The following is a 20,223-nucleotide window of genomic DNA, read 5'->3' as shown; positions in this document are numbered from 1 at the left end:
TAGGGGACTTTAACACCCCACTTTCACCAATGGACAGATCATCCAAAATGAAAATAAATAAGGAAACACAAGCTGTAAATGATACATTAAACAAGATGGACTTAATTGATATTTATAGGACATTCCATCCAAAAACAACAGAATACACATTTTTCTCAAGTGCTGATGGAACATTCTCCAGGATAGATCATGTCTTGGGTCACAAATCAAGCCTTGGTAAATTTAAGAAAATTGAAATTGTACCAAGTATCTTTTCCGACCACAACGCTATGAGACTAGATATCAATTACAGGAAAAGATCTGTAAAAAATACAAACACATGGAGGCTAAACAATACACTACTTAATAACGAAGTGATCACTGAAGAAATCAAAGAGGAAATTAAAAAATACCTAGAAGCAAATGACGATGGAGACACGATGACCCAAAACCAATGGGATGCAGAAAAAGCAGTTCTAAGAGGGAAGTTTATAGCAATACTATCCTACCTTAAGAAAGAGGAAACATCTCGAATAAACAACCTAACCTTGCACCTAAAGCAATGAGAGAAAGAAGAACAAAAAAACCCCAAAGTTAGCAGAAGGAAAGAAATCATAAAAATCAGATCAGAAATAAATGAAAAAGAAATGAAGGAAATGATAGCAAAGATCAATAAAACTAAAACCTGGTTCTTTGAGAAGATAAACAAAATTGATAAACCACTAGCCAGACTCATCAAGAAAAAAAGGGAGAAGACTCAAATCAATAGAATTAGAAATGAAAAAGGAGAAGTAACAACTGACACTGGAGAAATACAAAAGATCATGAGAGATTACTACAAGCAAATCTATGCCAATAAAATGGACAACCTGGAAGAAATGGACAAATTCTTTGAAATGCACAACGTGCCAAGACTGAATCAGGATGAAATAGAAAATATGAACAGACCAATCACAAGCACTGAAATTGAAACTGTGATTAAAAATCTTCCAACAAGCAAAAGCCCAGGACCAGATGGCTTCACAGGCAACTTCTATCAAACATTTAGAGAAGAGCTAACACCTATCCTTCTCAAACTCTTCCAAAATATAGCAGAGGGAGGAACACTCCCAAACTCATTCTACGAGGCCACCATCACCTTGATACCAAAACCAGACAAGGATGTCACAAAGAAAGAAAACTACAGGCCAATATCACTGATGAACATAGATGCAAAAATCCTCAACAAAATACTAGCAAACAGAATCCAACAGCACATTAAAAGGATCATACACCATGATCAAGTGGGGTTTATTCCAGGAATGCAAGGATTCTTCAATATACACAAATCAATCAACATGATACACCATATTAACAAATTGAAGGAGAAAAACCATATGATCATCTCAATAGGTGCAGAGAAAGCTTTTGACAAAATTCAACACCCATTTATGATAAAAACCCTGCAGAAAGTAGGCATAGAGGGAACTTTCCTCAACATAATAAAGGCCATATATGACAAACCCACAGCCAACATCGTCCTCAATGGTGAACAACTGAAAGCATTTCCACTAAGATCAGGAACAAGACAAGGTTGCCTACTCTCACCACTCTTATTCAACATAGTTTTGGAAGTTTTAGCCACAGCAATCAGAGAAGAAAAGGAAATAAAAGGAATCCAAATCGGAAAAGAAGAAGTAAAGCTGTCACTGTTTGCAGATGACATGATACTATACGTAGAGAATCCTAAAGATGCTACCAGAAAACTACTAGAGCTAATCAATGAATTTAGTAAAGTAGCAGGATACAAAATTAATGCACAGAAATCTCTGGCATTCCTATACACTAATGTTGAAACATCTGAAAGTGAAATCAAGAAAACACTCCCATTTACCACTGCAACAAAAAGAATAAAATACCTAGGAATAAACCTACCTAAGGAGACAAAAGACCTGTATGCAGAAAATTATAAGACACAGATGAAAGAAATTAAAGATGATACAAACACATGGAGAGGTATACCATGTTCTTGTATTGGAAGAATCAACATTATGAAAATGACTCTACTACCCAAAGCAATCTACAGATTCAATGCAATCCCTATCAAACAACCACTGGCATTTTTCACAGAACTAGAACAAAAAATTTCACAATTTGTATGGAAACACAAAAGACCCCGAATAGCCAAAGCAATCTTGAGAACGAAAAACGGAGCTGGAGGAATCAGGCTCCCTGACTTCAGACTATACTACAAAGCTACAGTAATCAAGACAGTATGGTACTGGCACAAAAACAGAAATATAGATCAATGGAACAGGATAGAAAGCCCAGAGATAAACCCATGCACATATGGTCACCGTATCTTTGATAAAGGAGGCAGGAATGTACAATGGAGAAAGGACAGCCTCTTCAGTAAGTGGTGCTGGGAAAACTGGACAGGTACATGTAAAAGTATGAAATTAGATCACTCCCTAACACCATACACAAAAATAAGCTCAAAATGGATTAAAGACCTAAATGTAAGGCCAGAAACTATCAAACTCTTAGAGGAAAACATAGGCAGAACACTCTACGACATAAATCACAGCAAGATACTTTTTGACCCACCTCCTAGAGAAATGGAAATAAAAACGAAAACAAATGAGACCTAATGAAACTTCAAAGCTTTTGGACAGCAAAGGAAACCATAAACAAGACCAAAAGACAACCCTCAGAATGGGAGAAAATATTTGCAAATGAAGGAACTGACAAAGGATTAATCTCCAAAATTTATAAGCAGTTCATGCAGCTCAATAACAAAAAAACAAACAACCCAATCCAAAAATGGGCAGAAGACCTAAATAGACATTTCTCCAAAGAAGATATACAGACTGCCAACAAACACATGAAAGAATGCTCAACATCACTAATCATTAGAGAAATTCAAATCAAACTACAATGAGATATCATCTCACACCAGTCAGAATGGCCATCATCAAAAAATCAAGAAACAATAAATGCTGGAGAGGGTGTGGAGAAAAGGGAACACTCTTGCACTGCTGGTGGGAATGTGAATTGGTACAGAAACTATGGAGAACAGTATGGAGGTTCCTTAAAAAACTACAAATAGAACTACCATATGACCCAGCAGTCCCACTACTGGGCATATACCCTGAGAAAACCATCATTCAAAAAGAGTCATGTACCAAAATGTTCATTGCAGCTCTATTTACAATAGCCCAGAGATGGAAACGACCTAAGTGTCCATCATCGGATGAATGGATAAAGATGTGGCACATATGTACAGTGGAATATTACTCAGCCATCAAAAGAAAGGAAATTGAGCTATTTGTAATGAGGTGGATGGACCTAGAGTCTGTCATATAGAGTGAAGTAAGTCAGAAAGAGAAAGACAAATACCGTATGCTAACACATATATATGGAATTTAAGAAAAAAAAAATGATATGAAGAACCTAGGGGTAAGACAGCAATATAGACACAGACCTACTAGAGAATGGACTTGAGGATATGGCGGGGGGAAGGGTAAGCTGTGACAAAGCAAGAGAGTGGTGTGGACATATATACACTACCAAACGTAAAATAGATAGCTAGTGGGAAGCAGCCGCATAGCACAGGGAGATCAGCTCGGTGCTTTGTGACCACCTAGAGGGGTAGGATAGGGAGGGTGGGAGGGTGGGCGACGCAAGAGGGAAGAGATATGGGAACATATGTATATGTATAACTGATTCACTTTGTTATAAAGCAGAAACTAACACACCATTGTAAAGCAATTATACTCCAATAAAGATGTAAAAAAAAAAAAAAAAAAGATTTAAGCTACAAGAATATATTGGACAGCAGAGGGAAGTATAGCCATTATTTTATAACAACTTTAAATAGAGTATAATCTATAAAAATATTGAATCACGATGCTGTACACCTGTGACTAATAAAATATTGTATATCAACTATCCTTCAAATTAAAAAAACAAAAACAAAACTCCTCCTCCACACAGGGATCTGATGCCAGCCAGCTTGCATAGATTCAAAATGTACTACGGGCTTCCCTGGTGGCGCAGTGGTTGAGAGTCCGCCTGCCGATGCATGAGACACGGGTTCATGTGCCGGTCCAGGAAGATCCCACATGCCGCAGAGCAGCTAGGCCCGTAAGCCATGGCCACTGGGCCTGCGTGTCCGGAGCCTGTGCTCCGCAACGGGAGAGGCCACAACGGTGAGAGGCCCGTGTACCGCAAAAAAGAAAACAAAACAGAAAAATAACAAAATGTACTACAGCATTCTAAAAGGTATCTTATGGCTACATTTTGGAAGACTTTGGATCCCATCACATCTTTATGCCAAAAGCAAATCCATCCTGATGAAATATTTTATTCACTGCAATATTCTTGTTTTATGTTTTACCTTCAACTTCTTTTTCATTTCTGATGTTTCTTGCATCTTCTTATACTCTTTTATCTCTGTGGCCTGAACGGCAGTCTTTGATTTCAAGATCCAGTTCAACAGCTCAGCACTTATAGCATCAAACCTGATTTGAAATTCAGATGTTACCAAATGTCAGTCATTTTCTTCTATTGTTTCACTTGGCTCAAGAAAGAGGTATGTGTTTTTAAGCACTCATAAAAAATAAAGGCAACCGAGAAATACAGTAACCATACAAAATAAGATCATACATTTACAATTAAAAGTATGAAAAACAGGAACAAAATCGTAGTGTCAATGAATAAAGAAAATAATTAAATAAAAATTTTAAACATTATAAGAAACCACTTATACTTTTGTAAACCCTTTGTAGATCATGAAAAACAGATTTGGTTAGATAACAGCAGAAAAGAACAAGTACAGACATTCCTAAGTTAATGCCTTGTTTAATTCAACATGTAGTTACTGAGTCTCCTATATGCCAGGCACTGGACTGGGCTCTTAATATGAAGGTAAGCCAACACAATCCCAGGAATTCACAGGATGCCTCCTAAGCCAATGGGGAGGGAATGGCTTCCTGGGGAACAACAGCATTGTGCCCAGGAGTTTTCTGCATAAAAGGAGAACAAAGAAAGGGAGGAACACACTTTGACCACTATAAGTAGTTAGGTGTGGCTGGAATAGCAAGCACTAGTCAGGGGGGAACAATTGACAGTGTGGCAGAGAGCCACAGGGACCAGTGACTGGAAAGCCCTGCAGGATAGATTAAGGAGTTGGACCTTACCCAAAAGACAGCTGAGAGCCAGTGAGGGGCTTAAAGCATGGGACGGACATGATTATATTTACCCTTTTGTGTTCACTGAGGAGAAAGAATAAAGAGAGGCAAGTCCAGAGAACAGGCTGTGGTAGTATCGGAAGCCAAGCCAAATGACAGTGGAAAGGGGAAAAGGGGACAGACTTTAGAGGTGTTGAGAAAGTCGGTCAAAACCACAGTAAGGAGGAACAAGAAGAGGAACAGTCACTGGTTGCTGGCCATATGCCAGGCCCTTCTCTAAATGGTTTATGTGCATTATTAAGTCAAGGAAGCCTCACAACAGCCCTGTGAGTATACACTGTTATTATCCTTTCTAATGATGCAGGAATTGAGCTCGCAGAGGTTTTAAATAACTACTCCAGGCAGCAAAGCTAACAAAAGGTAGAGCTGGGATTCAAGCTGAGGAGTCTGTCCTCGTATCCAGGGCTTTGCCCCAGGGTTTCTCAAAGCAAGATCTGGGTATTTTCAGAGACTTTCAGGTAAGCACAGGTTGTCCTTGCTGATTCTTTTGGGAAACTTGGCTCAAAGTGTTTCTAGTGAATTATGAATATTTGTCTTTGCATCAAGATAAATTTTTCTGGTACTTTGAATGGGATTTTGTGACACTCTAGGTAAATAACCAGGGGTCACAGTATCACTCAGACAATGGTACACGCCTCCTGTCATCTTAAGAGCCGGTTTCTATTTAATCTTTCAGAGAAGAGGAGCAGAAACCAAAGATCATATGTTTTAAATGAACTTTTGGAGACTTACTCCACCTCTGCCCTCAATATGAGAAGGCACAATGTGAACGCCTTGGAGGCCCAGTGATCTCAGCTCATGTTAACAGAAGTGTATCTAGATTATAGGAAATGACTGTCCCTGTGGTGACTGAAAAAACAAACAAACAAACAAAAAAAACCAGCCACTAGCAGCACCAGAAGAGAAGGGGAAATAAACCATCATTTCTGAGGCATGTATTATAAGCTGTGCTAGCAGCTATTCAAGGTTCACATCGGCTCGGACAACAGCCCATTTTAAGACAAGCTAATAGTGGTTTCTCCATCAGACTGAAAACATTAAAGGATCTGGAAACCATGTCACATTAGGGTGCTTAAGAATACTTAGACTTTAGGACAATGTAAATTAGAATATGAAACCTATCCTTAAATTCTGAAGAGGTACCATATTGAAGGGGGGTGATGTAGCTCTGTATCACTCCAAGATGCAAAACTAGCACACATGAATAGACTTAGAGGGGCAGACTTTGGGCAAAATTTCTAATAATGAAACTTCACTGCCGTCTATTATAATGAACTGGATGTACTCAAGCCTCCATTTGTCCAGCAATGAACTGAAGGCATTTCTGCATCAATCAAATCATGGATAAAAGACTGTGGAATTCACAACTAGTTGCCCACCCAATAGACACCTCCCTCCCCACACTTCTTCCTTGCTGCCCCAGTACCCCAGAACACAACCATAGAGACTGAAAAGGCAGGACAGTTTCAACCTCCCAGGAACCCAGGGTGTGGGCAAGTGACTGAGTCCTGGCCACTGAGACCAGGGTGCGGGAGTTAGCTGATATCTTCCAGGAAAGGTTTTTCTCCAAATAAGGAAAAACTGCTCTACCTGCCTATAAAGCAGGTTATACAAGGATGTTATGCCCAGTGCTACAGCAGCATCTTGGGACCATGAGAAAACAAGGGAAAAGCCAACATGCTGAGGAGGGCAGAGACAAGGTGCCAGGATGCTGACCCACACCATCCCATTAAAACTGCCCCACCTCCGGACTCCTTGTAATGTGAGATAATCAATGACCTCATCGTTTAAGTCACTTTGGGTACAGTATTCTGTTTCTTGCAGCAGAATTCACCCTATATAACATGGTCGTGTTTAAGGTTTTATAGTTATGCACTGTGATATTGTGATTTATAGTAAGAAATGTATATTTGGTCTTTGTCCCTATTTCTGGCATAGTGTTCCCCAAACCCTTGGAATTTCCAGTGATGAGAGCAACAAAGGTGTCCTTTGTTATGTTAGTGAGATGACTTTTGGATCCCACCTAAAAAGGTGGGCTGGTTGTCAGAAGACCCAACCCTGTGATTAGAGGGTTGGAACTTTCGGTCTCACCCCCCTGACCTCAGGGGAGAGGAGAGGGGATGGAGGTTGAATCAATCACCAAAGGTCAATGATTTAATCAATCATGACTATGTAATGAAGCCTCCCTAAAAACCCAAAAGGATGGGGTTCAGAGAGCTTCGGGTTGGTGAACACATGGATATTCAGAGAGAGTGGGACACCTGGAGAGGGCATGGGAGCTCCGCACCCTTTCCCTATGACTTGCCCTGTGCATCTCTTCAGTCTGGCTGTTCCTGGGTGGCATTCCTTTTATAATAAACAGATAATCTATTAAGTAAAATGTTTCTCTGAGTTCTATAAGCTGCTCTAGCAAATTAACTGAACCAGAGGAGGTGGTGTTAGAAACCTCGGAATTATAACCAGTTGGTCAGAATATAGGTAACAACCTGGATTTGCGACTAGCGTCTCAAGTCCAAGGAGGAGGCCGTGGAAACCTCCAACCTGTAGCCAGTAGGTAAGAAACACAGGTAACCTGGGCTTGTAAGTGGCCTCTGGTCTGGGGCAGGGGAGGAGGAAGAGAAAGCAGTCTTGTAGGACTAAACCTGTGAGTCAGAATTGGTACCAGAACCTATTTATGCGCCCTAGTCTTTTACAACCTTCCCAGCTCCCAAATGCACATAGTCAGCACTGGAGAGACACGCTGCCAGATACACTGACAGAATATAAACACTCAGGAAATGAAAGGTCTATGGTGATATCAACATCAGAAGCATCTCCCTTATCTGCTACCTTGGCTCCAGAAGTAAAAGTTCCACAGCTGCTGCTTACAACTCAGAGGTCCAGTGGTCCTGCAAGGAGATGCTCTTAGGAGGCAGGAACACAGCCTTATTATCAAAATGAAGGTCATCAGATAAAATTACAATCCTGCTTTGTCTAACAAAAGCTAAACTGGGGAAATCATATCATTTTTATTCAGGCAAAAATAACAGCACATTTACCCAAGCACTGGGATTCTACTGTCAAAGGGCAAGAATGATAGCACTACTCAAGGGCTGCTCTGAGACTACCTGCTCCAGTGCCTGTGAGGAACAGTACCTCGCCCACAGGAGAGCTCTACAGAGGATCTGACACTAGTGAAAGCTCACTATACGCCAGCCATGGTTATTCCTCCTATAAGAATCCTGAGTTTCTTTTGAGTCAGAAATGAAAAGATATTTTACCAAAGATGGATTTTAAAGCAAAACACGAAGAATCTATTAATAAATATGACAAAGGAATTAACAAAGAAAGAAGACATGAAAAAAGAAAAGAAGGAGGAAAAGGAAGAAAAGGAGACTAAAAATGAATTACTTCCCTGAAGTACGTTTTTTTAAAGGTGAGAAGAGGAAGGAGAGTCACAAAGAATAAGGAGATGGATCTAAAGCAAAACTGTAGGAACTGTGATAGAGAAAGAAAGAATAAATGAGGGATCATGGACAATCATATCCACCCAAGGTAACCGATGGGAAAGGAAGAAGGGTTCTGTCACACAGTTCTCCCAATTGAACCCAAGATAAATAAAATCATCCAGATGATTTAGATGCTTAGCAGTGTAAAGTGAAATACTCAGAAGACTCAGAGGTAGTGAGTGGTTCGGTAGTTGAATTTCCATTACAATAATTATGTCTAAATTTGTATATGATTAGTGATCAGTACAAAATAAGTTCTGAGTACAAACTACATTATGTGCGGGATTGGGTTTGGAAAATAGCCTCTATCTGTTCTCACCTTTTCTTAGTTTCCAGATCCACAGGGATCTGTCTCTTCTTTGGGGGAGGAGGAGGAGGCAGCTCTTGCTTAGACCTTTTTGTAGTTACTTGTTCTCTTAGGCGAACCGTCTCCAAAAGATCCTTCTGAGGAATCTGGGACATTCCCAGCTTTGCGACAGCCTGAGTCACCTGAAATAAAAATCATCCAGTTTTAATGTTTTATAACAGCTTTATTGGGATATAATTCACATGCCATAAAATTCTCCCCTTGGAAATGTACGGTCCAATGGTTATTAATATATTCAGAGTTGTGCAACCATGCCCACTTTCTAATTCCAGAATAGTTTTATCATTTCAAAACGAAACCCTAAAGTCTCTGTCACAATTACTCAACTCTGTTATTGTGGCAGGAAAAAAGCCATAGACGATATGTATTGATAAATTAATGGGCATGACTGTGTTCCAATAAAACTTTACTCACAAATACAAGGAGCTGATTAGATTTAGTTCACAAGACCTGTAGTTTGCACACCCCTGCTCCAGACCTCAGGAACGACTACTTATCAATAACGTACAGCAATATATTCAAATGTATATACTGATCTTGTATCCTGCAAGCTTGTTGCATGTTTATCAGTCTAATAGTTGTGTGTGTGTGTGTGTGTGTGTGTGTGTATGTGTATGGATTCCTTAGGATTTTCTATATAAAAGGTTATATCATGTGAGTACAGAGATAGTTTTATTTTTTTCCAATTCACATGAGTTTTATTTCTTTTTAATGCCTAATCATCCTGTCTAGAAACTCTAGTACAAGGACATCTTTGTCCTGTTCCTTGCGTGAGGGAGAAAGTATTCAGTCTTTCATCACTGAGTGTGATGTTGGTCTTTGGTTTTTATGTAGAAGCTCTTTATTAGGTTGAGAAAGCTCCCATCTATTTCCAGTTTGGTGTGTGTTTTTATCATAAAAGGGTGTTGAATTCTGTCAAATGCCTTTTTTATATTTAGATGATCACATGTTTTTGTCTTTTATTCTATTGATACGGTGTAATGCATTGATTGATATTTCAATCTTCCCTTCTAGGGATAACTCCCACTTGGTCACAACATATTATTCTTTTTATATGTTATTGGATTTGATTTTCTAGTATTTACTTGGGAATTTTCACATCTATGTTCATAAGAGATATTTATACAAAATTTTCTTTGTTTGTGATATCTTTGTTTTGGCATAGGAGAATACACATTTCCTAAAATTATTTGGGAAACATCCTCCCCACCTCTACTTTCCGGAAAAATATGTAAAAGATGATGGTGATGATGACAATGATTTTATTCCAATAAGGTTGGTAGTGATATCATCTCATGTTTCTGATTTGAGAAATTTGAGTCCTCTCTTTTGTGCTTAGTTGGTGTGGCTAAAGTTTTGTCAATTTTGTTCATTTTTCCAATGAATCAAATTTTGGTTTTATTTAATTTCTCAATTGTTTTTCCATTCTCTTCGTTAGATATTTGTACTCTAATATTTCTTATTCTCTTTCTTCTACTTGGTTTAATTTACTCTTTTTTCTAGTTCTTAATGGAGAAGCTTAGGATGTTGATATAACTTTTTTAACACAGGCATGTAAAGCTATCGATTTCATTCTGAACACTACTTTCACTGAATTCATGAGTTTTGGTACGTTTTGGTTTTGTTTTTATTAATCTCAAATAATTTTCTAATTGTCCTTTTGATTTCTTCTTTTACTTCTTGGTTCTTTATAAGTGTGGTTCCTAAATCTCCTTCCTTTTTTTTTTCTTTTTTGTGGTACGCAGGCCTCTCACTGTTGTGGCCTCTCCTGTTGTGGAGCACAGGCTCCAGACGCGCAGGTTCAGCAGCCATGGCTCACAGGCCCAGCCACTCCACGGTATGTGGGATCTCCCCGGACCGGGGCACAAACCTGTGTCCCCTGCATCGGCAGGCGGACTCTCAACCACCGCGCCACCAGGGAAGCCCTCTAAATCTCCTTCCTTTATTGATATCTAAATAAATTATATTATCTTCAGAAAACAAAAAAAAAAGAAACCCTGTGCCCAAAACAGTCACTCCCCATCTTTCTCTCCCTCTTGGCCCCTGTCTCTCTGGGTTTGCCTATTCTGGATACTTCATATAGATAGAATTATAGCACATTAAGCTTGTGACTGGCTACTTTTACTCAGCACAGTGTTTTCAGGGTTCATCCATGTTGTATCACGTATCAGTACTTCATTTTATTATTGCCTAACAATTGCATGGATATACCACATTTTGTTTATCCATCCATCTATTGATGGATATTATCAGTTGTTTCATTTTTTGGCTATTATGAATAATGCTGCTATGAACATTCATGTACAAACCAAAGTGTTAATTTTGTTCAATTTGTTAAAATATTCTTTAAATTAATAAGATTATTTAAGATTTAAAGATCATTTAATGGATTCATGTCTAAGTGTTATCAGTTACTAAGGGTTGAATGACTGGATATAAGTTTTTTGAAGGTCTACTAAAATTTACTTTAGAAAACTAAAGAAGATATTCACATGTCAATTTTTCAATTTTATAGTAAACCAGGTATAAGAAACCAACTTTTTAGTTTAGCTACTACTTTTATTTCACAAAAACTAAAACAAACCTGAACATATAATTTCCACTTAATGGCACAACACATTACCCGAAGCAAAAGGTACCTGGTTGGAGGAATCTTCTAGTCGCTGAACCAAGGAATCCCATCTCTGAGTCAGTTCCTCTGAGTCACTGTTGATCTTCTTGGATGCCTTAGGATTATCAAGTAACTGACCCACATCCTGGCCAATCTCACTCAGTTGATCCAATGCTTGACGCTTCATTTCCATGTCTTCCTTCAAAATCTAGTATTTCAGATACTTATTAGATGACTCCCTTTTAACAGGACTTTATCTTCCTGTTCCCCAGTCAGGAAATGTAAACATGTATATTTTATTATAAAATTCACCTGCCCTGCAATTAATTCCCTAAAGCTAAAAGATAAGACTCCTGGTTCTAGATCATTACATGGCAGCATTCCAGAGTTAGGTAAAGAGTCTATTCACTAAATTGTATTAACCGTTGATATAAAACAGTAAGATATCACAGGCTTAAAAGACAAATGCTGACAATGACATCACTTACAGCCAGTCGTCGAACACTGACACTGAGTTCCTTTTGGTCTTTGAAGTTGCTCGTCTGGACTTTATTTAAAGCCTCTCCTTTTTCAGTTAACCATGCTTTCAACAAGCACTACAAAGAATAATAAAAGTTAGAAATATATTTAGGGAATCATTTGGTAATTCAATTCAATCAAGTTCCAGAATCTCCAATTTTTATGTTACTAGAAGCTTATCCACACCTGGGATAAGAAGGACTTCAAACACCTAAGCCTGGGGCATAAATGGCCCAGGAAGGCATCTTTAAGATATTACCCTTCTCAGATTTGCAACAGATCGACCTGAAATTAGCCCCACTCCTGGATAACTAAACCTAATTCTCAGGGAAGTAGGTGGGTCTAAAAGGCTAAATCCAGCTATCCAAGTCTCCAAAAGAATCACTTTATAACTCTCTAGATGCAGAGGGAAGGTCAGAAATTTTCTTGTCTCAGCCCCTCATTTTAAGGAAGGAACAGAGAGAGGCCAAATTATATGTCCAAGATCTCTTGGCTTGTTAACTGCAGAGACAGGTCAAAGACCCACACTCCGAAGCCAATGGTTTTTTCATGCATCTTGCAGGACAACCACACTAATGCTCCAGATTTGACAGCAAGTATGACTAGAGGACGAAGTTTGAGGATAGTCCAAAGTCAATATAAAGATCTTTAAACTTCATTGGCCAGTGATGCATGTCTTTTAGGCAGAAGATATTTAGTAAAGTAGGGAGATAACATGAAGGAGGAGTAAAAACAACAAAAATGGCTGCATTGGGATAATTTTTCCCAAAATGTAGTATTTACCACAGAAACCTTTTTCTAGAGTTGAGGGGGGAAATTCTTGGTTCTGTGTTTGGAATCAACTCTTTCTCTAGTTGTTTTATTTATCAGTTTATTTAACAACTATTCTCTGCCTTTATATTCCATCAAAAAAAGGAGAAAGATTAGAAAATACAAGACAAACATGGATCCTGTCCTCAATGTAGTAAGAGTGATAAGATACGCACAAAAATAACTGTGCCACCAGTTAGAAAGTGCAGACACCACAAAGAGATTGCTTACAGCTCTGAAACAGTGGGGAGGGGGAGGGAGTTTATAGGTGACTTCATGGTCCTAGATGGATATGTCACTGGCAAAGCCCACTGGGGTACCGGGAAAAATAAGGCGGAATCTAGGTGATAAGTTCTAACCTCCTCTTTTGTGCTTAGTCTAGTTTCACTTGCCTGTAGGCGGCCATGTGCAGAGTCCTTGCACCTAACAAGGTGGACTGGTTCCCAGAGGAGACCCACCATGCCCAACATCTCAGCTCGGCAGCCGGTGTGCAGAAGTGCCGGGCATGATACCTCAGTCCAAGATGGCGGCAGCAGGCCATGTGCAGAGGCTGCGCCCAGCACTGTAATCTGGAGCCATGCGCAACACACCTGCACCAGACCCGCGAGAACTCCACCCCCTCCCCGCCAAGAAGAACCCCCTAAAGAAGCCCCGCCGATGATTGCTGGGGAGAGCATGGACTCTAGGGCGCAAGCTCACTCCTCTCCATTCTTTCCTCGAAGAATAAAACTTTCAGACTTCCCTGGTGGCGCAGTGGTTAAGAATCCGCCTGCCAATGCAGGGGACACGGGTTCGAGCCCTGGTCCGGGAAGACCCCACATGCCGCGGAGCAGCTAAGCCCGTGCGCCACAACTACTGAGCCTGCGCTCTAGAGCCTGCGAGCCACAACTATGGAGACCACGTGCCATAACTACTGAAGCCCACATGCCTAGAGCCCGTGCCCCGCAACAAGAGAAGCCACTGCAATGAGAAGCCTGCGCACTGCAACAAAGAGTAGCCCCCGCTTGCCGCAACTAGAGAAAGCCTGCATGCAGCAACGAAGACCCAACGCAGCCAAAAATAAATAAAATTAAAAAAAAAAAAAAGAATAAAACTTTCCTTTGCTTCTGAACCAAACTAGGTTTCATTCTATTGGCTCGAGCATCACTGGGCAAGAGGGCCCTTGTAGGAGCCGGACTCGAAAGGGTTGGTAACAGGTGGGGAGAACTTAAAACTAAAGAGATGGGTAAAAAGGCATTCCGAGGAAGATGCCACACTTAAAAACACAGAGGCTAGAAAACCAGTTCGCTCTTCCAAAACCATGAAAACAATACAACACAACCCATAAGCAACCTATCATGCACCATATGCATTGGGAATAGAGAAGTGAAAAAGAACCAGCACTACTCTCGTGGCCTTGACAGTCTAGGAATGGGCTACAAACTGGAAATTCAGGATTTGAGCACTGGGTACATGGAAGGACTGAGGGAAAGTTAAGTTTGGAAAGGTAAGTTAAAGTCAATCACAGAATACCTTGCTTGCCACACTTGGCTTATGCTGCAGAAATTTTGAACTAATTCTCAGAGCCCATTTCTATCTTAAAGCCTCTGCAACTGAGTGAACAATAATCCCTTGAAAGATTTTCTAATTCAGACACGGTTGATTGGTCTCATTCTCTTTAACAGCAAATTATCAATTAAGTACCAGTGTTGGCTTCAGTTCTACATTTTAACACGATTTCTCCTTCCATATCACTAACAGAAGGCCATTCAAAGGTCATTTTTAAACCTACGGTAATAAATGGCCAAAATCCCAGCCACCCTCTATTTTTAAATACTTTTAATTACCAAATTTTGATTCTTTCCAAATTTTAAATTATTTTACTTAGATGAGTAACACAGTGGTTCCCTAGCAATCAATGTCTCCCACTATCATTAATGAAGTAAAATTTTAATTATTCTACGTGACTCATTGGCCTGAATAAAAGGGACTAAGTAAATTTAAATCTTTGTAAAGCGAAATGTAAATATTTCAGAATCAGGTCCATTATGTGATTCTTAATAGGACAATTCTGGTCTTGGGGGCAGGTGGCAGTAACTTACAACTTCACTGGGACAAATTTTGCAACCTGCTTTTTAAAATGTTCTCTCTGCCACCATATTTAGTAAATCACAAAACATCATACATCTGTTTTTATTCCGTGAAAAGAATATAGCCGCTTTTTGTGGATGGAAATGAAATGCATTTAAAAGACTCACAATGGACACTGAGAAGTGGGAAAAGAGTATCTGCTTATTTTCTACACCACAATTCTTTGGCACTTTGAGGAAAAGTCTTGCTTATTTGTATTCTGTTTTGACGGTTGCTTTTCTGGAAGGATGAAGATGGGCAAAGGGCCACCACTCAGACTGAAAACTTGAAGTGGCAGCTTTGCTCAAAAGGTTCATTTTCTATGTTAATCCTTAGTGAAAAAAAAATTAACTAAGTGTTCAATCAATGGTGTTGCTAAATAATATTTTCTTATTAATTTCAGTAGTTATCCTGATTAAAAATCACGAAAAATTCTTGTGGTTTAAAGTTCACAAAGTATTGAATGGATTCATTTATCATTATGTACTGAGCACAAACCATATGCTAGGCTGTATGGATACAAGTTCAAATACATTACCCAACACAAATGCAGTAAAAATTATGTCAAGCAAATCCTAAAAGTAGCATATCTAAATACTAATATTCTCAGTAATGAACAAAGTCAAATTATTATTACAATGGAGCTAATATATAATGCAATCTCTATGAATAAACTGCATGATAAAATGGATACAAAGCTGACTTTTAACATAATAAATAATTATTTATAAATTTTCCTTTTGAAGAAAAATAAACAAGACTTTATTCTAATGCCATAATTAATGATGGGTTTACTTTTCACCACTTATTTTGCCCATTATGGATAACAGCTTCATACCTGTTCTTCCAGTAATTCCTGCCACAGAATGTTGATTTCCTGTAACCTGTTCCAACGTTCTTCAGTCCATCGGCACACGGCTGTCCAACGTTCACCAAGTTTCTAGAAAAGGAAGAAACCATCCTTTGTCAACAAAGCCTTAAGAGATAATTAACACAATCCTTAAAGAAATTCTTGACAGCCATCGTTCTCCATTACGAAGTAGCAATTTATGAAAAATATTTTTATGAAAGTTGCTTTAAGTAATACAGATGAATCCTATAAATTTATAGATGAGAAAAACTAATTTCAATAGAATTTAATTATTTCACACTACGTAGCTAGAAAGTGGCACAATTAGAACTCCATCCTGTAACTTTTGACCCCAAATTCCCACTCTTTTCCATTTTATTGTGGTTTTTATATGAGAATTTGACAGTTTCACATATACCTTTGAAATAAAGCAAACATCTATTTTCTGTGCTTCCATTTTCTTCAGGCTATAATTATCTTTAAGACAAAATTCAGTGCATCAATTGTTTCTTAACCACCTTTTACATGCCAAGACAATTTTCATCTGTAGTACCAAAATTATGAAAAAAAAATTTAATTTATAAAAACTATGTTTTGAATGAGAGAATTTCTGTAAAAAAATACTTAATTGATTTGTTCTGTTTACATTGCATGATCCATAGAAAATTCCACAAAACTTAGCAACAGAATATTACAAGTATTAGCAAAACTAACTAAATAAATTTGATTAGTTTAAAAAAATCGATCTTCATGATGACTTTCCCAAAAAATTATTTTATTACCGCTTTATAAATAATGATTAACAAATTGTAAATTTTATTTCTTCATTACTTACTTGGGAGCAATAATTATTTAATTAATATTATCTTATTTCAATACTTAATACCAGAGTAAGCTTTGCATAGCTCAAAGGGTAGAGAACGCAGAGCCATAAGACAGGTCTGTTGTCTCAGCATGAAAACTCATTGCCTACTTAAACCTCTGAATTTCCTCACTATTAAATAGGCAAGACATAAATGCCTACCTCTCAGATTACTATAATAACTAAATACTACTGCACCAAAGGCTCAAAACCACTGGCTAATTTTAAATGATACAAAAGAAAAAGAATTTCATATGATAATTTATAGTCTGAAAGTTACTGAAAATCATCAGCTGGCAACATTATATCAGATAATCCAAGTATTGTTTAAGTAAAATACCCTTGAACAACAGGGGTTTGAGCTGCGGGTCCACTCATACTTGGATTGTTTTCAATAAATACACTGGAAAAAATTTTGGAGATTTGTGACAATTTGAAATAAAGACAAAGCACATAACCTAGGGATATCGAAAAAATTAAGAAAAAGTTAGGTATTCATGAATGCATAAAACATCTGTAGATATGCATATAACACAAAATATTGGGTTGGCCGAAAAGTTCGTTCGGTTGATAAATACGCTGTTCAATAAAGTTCTTGGTGAAAATGAAAAGTGTGTCTTTTATTTTTCCTTAAAACTGAACGAACTTTTTGGCCAACCCAAATATGTCCTGATGGACTGTTTGTTACCAGTAACACCTCCAGTCAACAATAGGCTATTGGTAGTTAAGTTTTGGGGAAGTAAAAAGTTATACTTGGATTTTCAACCACTTGAGAGGTCAGTGCCCCTAACCCCAAGTTTTCAAGGGTTAACTGTCAACCAAAAACTCTCTTTATAAAGACTTGTAAAGATACACTATAGTCACTGAGCAAAAAGAAGCAAGGTTCGCAGAACTGGGGTTGACATTCACACATTGATCTACCAAAGAAACAGGGATATTAAATCCCACATGGCTGAAATTCTCAAACTTTACATTTTCTTTACATATTCACTGGGCCCCACTCCCAGGGACTTAGGTCTGCGTAGAGCCCAGAAATATGCATCTTAACAAGTTCGTCAAGTGATTCTGAGCAAGAAATCTGTGGACCACTTGTTGAGATCAGTTCTTATGCTTCCACATCTTATTCATATGCCCAAGGCAGCTGTGGACCACAAGCGGCCCCAACCATTCCCCAAGGGCTGAAGTAAAGGAATGATACCTAGGTTCTCCTGTAAACCCGCATGCTGTGGAATCCCAACTGGGAAGTACAACCTAAAGAAGATTGTTCTACGATTCTAAATAAACAGTGAGACTGAACAGGAAGAATAGGGGCAATGTGCAACTGGGGCTCAGACCACAGGTCCCTTGGGACGATCCTACTTTACAGGGTCTTACCTGTAATTGATCTTCCAGAATAGCTGTAGCACTCTCGCCACTGTTTTCATCAACAATCACCACCATGTGAGTTAGGGAATTTACCTTCACCTGTTCAGCCTCAAGATCATTTTGCAAACTCTAGAGAAAAAATTAAGATAAACCATTATGTCTACTCTTTCCCATTTACCTATTTAAAATCCACTCAGTTGTCAATAGTAATTAAGGACATTTAATGAGGCATTGTGTTTAAATTTCCAATCACTAGCCTAAGTGTTCTACTAATGAAACAAACCCATTATACATCTTTACATTTCATTATGAACCAAAGCAGTTTGAAAATGCAATGTCATAACAGATTGCAAATGGGATGTCATCACTTTTATTATTTTTATTCCAAGTTTTGGCCAAAAGAAAAAGAAAAAAGGTGTCCCATAAACAAGTTGAGCGCCTATAGTAGGAATTAAGAATATAGAATCATTAAGTCAATAAAGTCCCAAACTTGAATACACATAGTCAGATATCATTTTATCTAGTGCAACATGGTATAAAGTGACAGATAAGTCGAATGCTATTTGATAGTCAGAAGCTGTTCTGTTACCCAGGAAAGCAATTAGGGGTATACAGACAATTTCTCTTCCCACTTCGTCCATGGGAAGAGCATTGCAGGTCACAACACATATGTATATAGGTAATTTATTCAAACACTACCAATAGTGTCATCAGAGGCCTTGAGTTTTTGTGTTTAATGTATCCCTAAAGCTTTATTTATCAGTTATCTAGATATTTCATTGAAAAATAAAATCCTTCAGTTCACAGAGAGCCTATTTTACTCTACCTTTCCTTGACTATGAAAAGTTATCTCTTAAATTTGTGACCAAATTAAATCTCCCACCAAATTTTGAATCTTCACCTAGGAGAAGAAGCAATAGCTTTCCTGAAAGGATTAGGTACAGATCCATCTGAGGGTTTCCTTATTTCCCCACACACTGCATTCATGCAACACCCTAGGGTTCTTAACCACTCATAGGTCCAAAAAAAAAAAAAACAAACCCTGAGAATCTTATGAACACTATGTACTTTCATAAGAAAACTACACATACCCACATAAAATTTTACCTGTGCTTTCATCCCTGGCTCAGAAAAGTCACATCCCCATGCACTCTACCCTACAGGCTGCTGAATAAAAGAGCACACTGAAGAAGTGTCCCATCTCTGCACTAATGATAGACGCCATCGGCTCCTGAGAATGCTAAGTGCTGCTTTTTCATATTTGATAAGGTATAAAAGAAATATGAGCCAGATTTACTTTATGATCTTCTAGCAGCTTTTGTAGGGATTTTAAGTCATCATCTAGGGGGCAAGTTTCCATTTTCTGAATGCGTTCTTCTGTGAGTGTTAACCAGGCGGAGAGCTGCTGTAGTTGCTTCCTCTGCAGTTCCATGAGCACATCGTGCAGCCTGTCCAAGGGGAACACAGCATTATTCCCACTCCTTCCCTTTGCAACAGCAAATACACACTCCAGGCAGCAAAGAAATGGGGCAGGGAATGCATTCTTGTCTAACCATTAAAAGTAGCATTTGGTCTTTAAATATAGAAACCAGCAAAAAAAAAAAAAAAAAATTATTTTCTTCCTAAATGGAGTCAATTAAATGCAGTCAAAGAATGCAAGTAACAGCACCCTCTATTTGTATCAGAATCATTGTTTCTTCAATCAGGAATTCCTGCCTATTAAATAGGTGGAAATTGCCATGGAATGCAGTTCGCTCCTTAACACACAATACACGCAACAAAACGAACCATGGGGGAACAAAATACTTAAAAAAATGTTGCATGGCACGAAGCGAGAGAGTGGCATGGACATATATACACTACCAAATGTAAAATAGCTAGCTAGTGGGAAGCAGCCACATAGCACAGGGAGATCAGCTCAGTGTTTTGTGACCACCTAGAGGGGTGGGATAGGGAGGGTGGGAGGGAGACCCAAGAGGGAAGAGATATGGGGATATATATATATATGTATAACTGATTCACTTTGTTATAA

General features: G+C 38.5%; 1 protein-coding gene across 8 annotated transcripts in view; it reads right to left on the bottom strand.

Moving 5' to 3' along the window:
• The window catches only part of UTRN (utrophin), a 505,655-nt gene that overhangs the window by 356,968 nt on the left and 128,464 nt on the right, over nt 1-20,223 (bottom strand). For all 8 annotated transcript variants that reach the window (XM_029224149.1, XM_029224150.1, XM_029224155.1 and 5 more), the window contains 7 exons: nt 19,489-19,639; nt 18,201-18,320; nt 15,953-16,054; nt 12,165-12,272; nt 11,705-11,884; nt 9,018-9,187; nt 4,358-4,481 (listed from right to left, as the gene is read on the bottom strand). In XM_029224149.1, the coding sequence (XP_029079982.1) occupies nt 4,358-4,481; nt 9,018-9,187; nt 11,705-11,884; nt 12,165-12,272; nt 15,953-16,054; nt 18,201-18,320; nt 19,489-19,639 (955 nt within the window). The remainder of the gene's footprint in view (nt 1-4,357; nt 4,482-9,017; nt 9,188-11,704; nt 11,885-12,164; nt 12,273-15,952; nt 16,055-18,200; nt 18,321-19,488; nt 19,640-20,223) is intronic.

The sequence above is a fragment of the Monodon monoceros genome, unplaced genomic scaffold (genome assembly GCF_005190385.1).
Source record: "Monodon monoceros isolate NGI ecotype Baffin Bay Population unplaced genomic scaffold, NGI_Narwhal_1 Super_Scaffold_15, whole genome shotgun sequence".
Taxonomy (NCBI): Eukaryota; Metazoa; Chordata; class Mammalia; order Artiodactyla; family Monodontidae; genus Monodon; species Monodon monoceros.
Note: the sequence above shows the minus strand (reverse complement) of the source record. Positions and strands in the feature narration are given on the sequence as shown.